Source organism: Solanum dulcamara, chromosome 11 (assembly GCF_947179165.1).
Source record: "Solanum dulcamara chromosome 11, daSolDulc1.2, whole genome shotgun sequence".
NCBI classification, from domain to species: domain Eukaryota; kingdom Viridiplantae; phylum Streptophyta; class Magnoliopsida; order Solanales; family Solanaceae; genus Solanum; species Solanum dulcamara.
Window position 1 is genome coordinate 45,451,229 of NC_077247.1, and position 5,796 is coordinate 45,457,024.

Genomic DNA, 5,796 nt, shown 5'->3' on the forward strand with positions numbered 1-5,796 from the left:
GTATGTATTGATATAACTAGATTGAGTTAACAAATAATACAGTATATCCAACAGATACGAGGAGAACATGTATATAAGATACAATGTTCATAATAGTAGATATAAATCGTAATTAGGCATATTATCACTATATATTTGATAATTAGGCCTCAAATAAACTATCGTTGTTTCTGAAATTTTCTGAATAAGTTCACTTCATAATATAATGTCAAAAACAACTTAACATTCATTCTAGACTCGCGCCTATGAAATATTTGACACACCTTATTAAATCTAACTACATTTTAATAGTATAAATGGTCATATAGTCTAGATAATAAAAAAGATATATATTGGATAACGCACCTAGAATAACTAAAAAGATATATATATAAGTAAGTGATTATATTGGTAGCATTGGTAATACAAAGTAAGTGAATACAAAAGTAGTTGTTGGCTTGTATATATATCTCTGTAACATTTATACATAGATACAAAATTCTCCCACTCGCCATGATCGCCTTTTTTCAAAAAAAAAATATCAATCAAAATCTTGTCATTTGACCCATACCTACCCAGCTACCCCACAAACCACAGCTCGAATAATGATGAAATTAAATATTCGATCTACACTAAAAGCCTCTCCTATATATTTTAATACAACCTTCACCTTAATCAACAGTCAACACCATATATTCTAATTGAGTAATAATTTCTCAATTATATTTTTCTATCTTCTTCGTCTTGAACTTAATTCTCTCAATGGCGTTCTATGTTACAATTATATTCACTACTGTATTTTTAGTCTTGAACTTAGTTGAAGGCGCACCACAAGTACCTTGCTATTTCATTTTTGGAGACTCGTTACTTGATAATGGCAACAACAATGACCTTGACACAGCGGCAAGGGCTAATTATCCACCTTATGGAGTTGACTTCCCAGATGGTCCGACTGGTCGATTCACCAATGGCCGGAATATAGCTGACTTCCTAGGTCTCTCTCTTTGTCTCTGTGCTTTTAAGATTCACAATTCTTTTATTTAAATCGTGTGATTATGTCACCTGATATTAGTTTAAGTTATTAAAGAAAATATTTTTATACTATAATTAGATATGCAGCCTCTTCATGTACATGAGTTGCTTGATTCTTTTTTCATGATCAACTAAATATGTGAAAATTATTTTTGATAATGAGTGGTGTCGTCCATTCAAACAGATCTACTATGATACTATGTTGAATTGAAATATGTGTAGCATTAATTATTTTGTTGTTAATCTTGTTTAGGCATTTAGCATATGCAATTTAGTTTTGACTTAATTATTTGTGATATCAACTAACTTATTTTTTCTTTTTGTTAATTAGCGGAACACCTTGGTTTTGATCACTACATACCATCTTTTGCAAGTGCAACGGGTGATGAGATTTTGGAAGGGGTGAATTATGCATCTGGTTCGGCTGGAATTCGCAATGATACGGGAAGTCATCTTGTAAGTTTAATGCCATTTTTGTAGGGGCGCATAGTTTTAGGATAATGAGCAGGTTCGACAGAACTCAATAGTATCAGCTCTTACACTTATTGTACATAATCAATAGATACGTACAATTCGAAACCCAAAAATTTAATGAATTGTGAGTTCAAAAATTCCAAACCCATAAAGTTATTATCCTAAATTCGCCTCTAAATTTAATATTTGTGAGTTTCATGATATAATTTTATTATTATTAATCTTGGAGAAGCAATAATTAATAGGAAAAAGAGTCAAAAATGCACTTAAATTATTTGAAATGAATAAAAATGTCCTTCGTTTATAGTTTGGTCCACAAATGTTCTTACTGTCAATACTTTGGTCCAGAAATGTCCTTATTGTTATTTAATGGATCAAAAATGTCCCTATTATTACAAAATGGATCAAAATGCTCTTTTTCGAATAAATATATATTTTTTAAAAAAATAAATTGTTCCTTATAAAAATATTTCTTTTAAGAAATACTATTCTTGTTTTCTTTTTTTTTTAAACCACGTTAAGTAATAAAAATGTAGAAAATTATTTTATTCTTCTTAATCTCATTTTATCAATTAAAATAGAATAATTTCATGTACTTTAAATTTTAACAGATAATATATGTCATATATATAAGATAATAATAAATTTATTATTATTTTTTATTTAAATAATGATTAAAACTAATTATAATAAAATAAGAAATATTTTAAGTTTTTTTTTTAATTAAAGTAGAATAAAAATTTGCTAATAAAAGAAATATTATTAGAAAAAAATGTGTTCAAAAAATATATATTTATTTGAAAAAGGATATTTAAAATATTTTTTATTTTATTATAATTATTTTTATTATTATTTAAATAAGATAGTCATATTAATTATTATTTTTTAATGGACGTTCAAAATCTAAACCGGACATGTAAAAGCAAATAGATGGAGTATATGTAATTCTATGATTAATTAATCATTCCTCTATCTATCGTGCATTTAATGAAACATGTTCAAGATTAGGATATAATATTACAAAACTTTCTTATTGTTACTATTCAAGTGGGACCACCCACTTGACACAAATTGGACAGGTTGCCCTCTACTTCTTACCTATATAATAGACACAATTCTGTGCAAAATGAAACACACAAGAAAGACACAGACATACACATACGGCAATTTACTCCTCTGCTTCTCTTGTTTTCTTATTCTCTTCGAATTAATTTGTTAAATTAGTTTATTTTATAATACTTATTCTATAGTTTAATTATTTGTACAAAAATTAGATAACGACGTCCCTCCTATAAGTCTAGTTAATTAATTAGTCGTACGATTTGCTAATATTTTATATCAATTACTATTAGAATCAAAATATAATCGTTTGATAGTTACAGAAAGCTATAATTAATTTTCAGGGGTATCGGATTTACTTGGGAAAACAATTGGAGAATCATAAAGTGACAATTTCTCGTATTGCTGATTTACTGGGGGATACAACTTTAGCCAAAAATCACTTGAATAAGTGCCTTTTCATTGTTGGAATGGGCAGCAATGACTACATCAATAATTTTCTAATGCCAGATATATACCAATCAAGTCATTTGTACTCACCAACTCAGTATGCAACACTCTTGATTGATCAATACTCCAAACAATTAAAGGTTCAAATATTTTTATTTTTTTTGTTTCATATACTTACATTCATATTTTAATTTGATTGAGGAAAAAAAGGAATTATTTAGCGCGTGTTCGATAAGAAGGATAATATTTTTGAGATTTTCTTTTTCAATTTTTTCATGTTTGATTAGTCAATTTTTTTGAAAAAAAAAAGTCTCTATGAAAATGAGTTTCCTTAATGATAGTAGGAAAAACAAAAACAAGTTCCACAAGTGATATTCTACCTTGATTTGTGTCCTCCTCACCCTACAACACACACTATTAGAAATAGATGTTTTTTCCTACAGCCAATCAATGGAATATTTGTGTTGTAAAATATGATTTTTCCACCAAACCAACTCACTCATGTGAAAATAATGGAAAACAGGTTCTCATTGGAATATTGAAAAAATTTCTAATTTTTTCGGGTAATAACACTGTTATTTTTTCTTTTTTCATTGATTCAATCAAAATATTTGTGGAAATAGAATTTTTAGTGGAAAATTCAATGGGAAAATAATAATCTTTTTATTAGTGACACTCATGTTCACCCTCGGCCCCATCTCCCTACTATTTGTCTAGATTATATACAAATACATTTAAGATAATATTTTTGTTTATGTATCGAACACAAAAAAATAAGAGACCCGCCTCAGAAAATATTTTCATGAAAAAATATGTTTTACGTAACACACCCTTAAAGAGTGTAGATACTAAAATATAACATGCTTGATTGAAATTCAAATAAAATTTAATAGAACTGTGTACAGATTTTTTTGCCTATAAAATTGTAGATAGTTCTATGGCTGATGTTGCAATTTTATTGGTAGTATAGGAGTTGTATTCAGATGGAGCAAGGAAAATAGCCCTTTTTGGACTGCCCCAAATAGGTTGCATTCCAGATCAGTTGAAACAACACAGCACAATTTTTTGTGTGGATTCAACAAATAAGGCAGTTCAGTTATTCAACAAAAACTTAAAAGCTCTTGTTGATGATCTCAATACCAATTTAACAGATGCACAATTCATATACATAAACATGTATAGCATCTCATCAGCGATTGGTAAGTTATACGCAATTATTCTTTTGCTATGTGTATTTCACTAAGCTTATAAGTATTATTTATTTATTTTTGGTTTATCGATCAACTATTTTTAATCGGGCTAATCCATTTGTTTTCATTTTGCAGCTATAACTCTTTTGAATAATCCATGCTGCCAAGTTTCTAAGACTATGCCTGAAGGACAATGTATTCCAGAAAAATCTCCATGTCTCATTAGAGCTACACATTTTTTTTATGATAATTTCCATCCTACAGAAATTGGCAATTCCATTGCAACAAATAGAGCTTACAGAGCTCTTCTACCGTCTGATTCTTATCCAATGGATATACGTCACTTGGTCAGTGCCAACAATTTGTACTATGATGATCAGTAAATTTAATTCAACGTGTTTCACGAATATTATTTAATGTAATAAATGTGTACCACGTACACTCTATAATAAGATATTTAAATCGAGTGGCTATATTTTATTGGATTTGAATAAATTGGATTATGTTTCCAGGATGTTGATCGTTGTGAAGTTATATATTGGGCTCCTTTAGTTTTTTGTTTTTTTTTATTGGCCTTTTTTAAAAAAATCTAGTTACACACGGAAAGGATCGGAGGTAGAAAACAGTGAAAATTGGGGAGATTTACTAGAATAGCCCGGAGGCGGCCAGGCGGGTGGTTTTGAATTTTTGACCTCGTTTCACGATTAAAAGTTCATGGAATAAGCGGGTGGTCAAAAGTTCAAGGTCATCAATTTTCAAAATCATTAGTTGTAATTCTTAGAAAAATTAACTAATAGACTTGTTGGGCAAAAACTTTTGGAGAGTATGTATTTTGGTAGCTGATTAGGAGGCAAATTATTTATGGATTAGATCTTGTATAAGTAATTTTATGCATGTTTGGCAATTTGCAACATTGGTTTTAATTTCTTTCAAAACTTGTGAGGTTATAATGTTTATGAGAAAGAAAATAATTAGAAATTCAAATATCATGTCCAAACAAAATTTCAACTTCATTTCATAAGATTTTATATCATGATTTCATCTCACATGACTTATATCATTATTTCATCTCACATGACCAAACAGATCGAGATAATCCTATATGTAGGATCCCATTAGACAATGCAAGCGGCCCTCAAAATGACCAGTCTCGATACTTGTTATCCCTAAGTTGATTCAACTGATCCCTGTTTACTGTTTGGATAAAAAATGATTTAAATCAAAAAATCAATCAATTCAATCAAATAAATTAATTTTTATTTGGTTTGGTTTAATTTTGATTTTGTTCAAAGAAATAACCCAACCGAATCAACAAATTATACATAATATATTATTTAGTATGAACACTTTTTTTGTGCAATAAATACAACAACTAATTTTAAAAAGTAAAGTATGATTCGTCTTTTAATTAACTTTTGCCTTATTCAATAAGTTTTTGTTGTTTAGTACTGTTTGGGGGAGGAAGCACCACAACTAAAGTTTGATACTATAATAAATAATGAAAATAAATTAGACACAAAAATTTTACGTGAAAACCTCTCAAACAGATAGAGGAAAAAAACCACGGGGTAGAAAGATTGTACTATGATAATATGAGAGTACACTGCTCTCA

The 5,796-nt window shown here is 28.7% G+C and overlaps 1 protein-coding gene across 1 annotated transcript; it reads left to right on the forward strand.

Moving 5' to 3' along the window:
* Positions 1 to 628: 628 nt before the first annotated feature.
* LOC129873575 (GDSL esterase/lipase At1g29660-like) lies at positions 629 to 4,698 on the forward strand. Its single transcript, XM_055948696.1, has 5 exons — positions 629 to 973; positions 1,343 to 1,467; positions 2,889 to 3,134; positions 3,965 to 4,193; positions 4,320 to 4,698. Exons 1-5 carry the CDS (start codon positions 742 to 744, stop codon positions 4,565 to 4,567), a joined length of 1,080 nt encoding a protein of 359 aa, XP_055804671.1. The 5' UTR covers positions 629 to 741; the 3' UTR covers positions 4,568 to 4,698.
* The last annotated feature ends 1,098 nt before the right edge of the window (positions 4,699 to 5,796 follow it).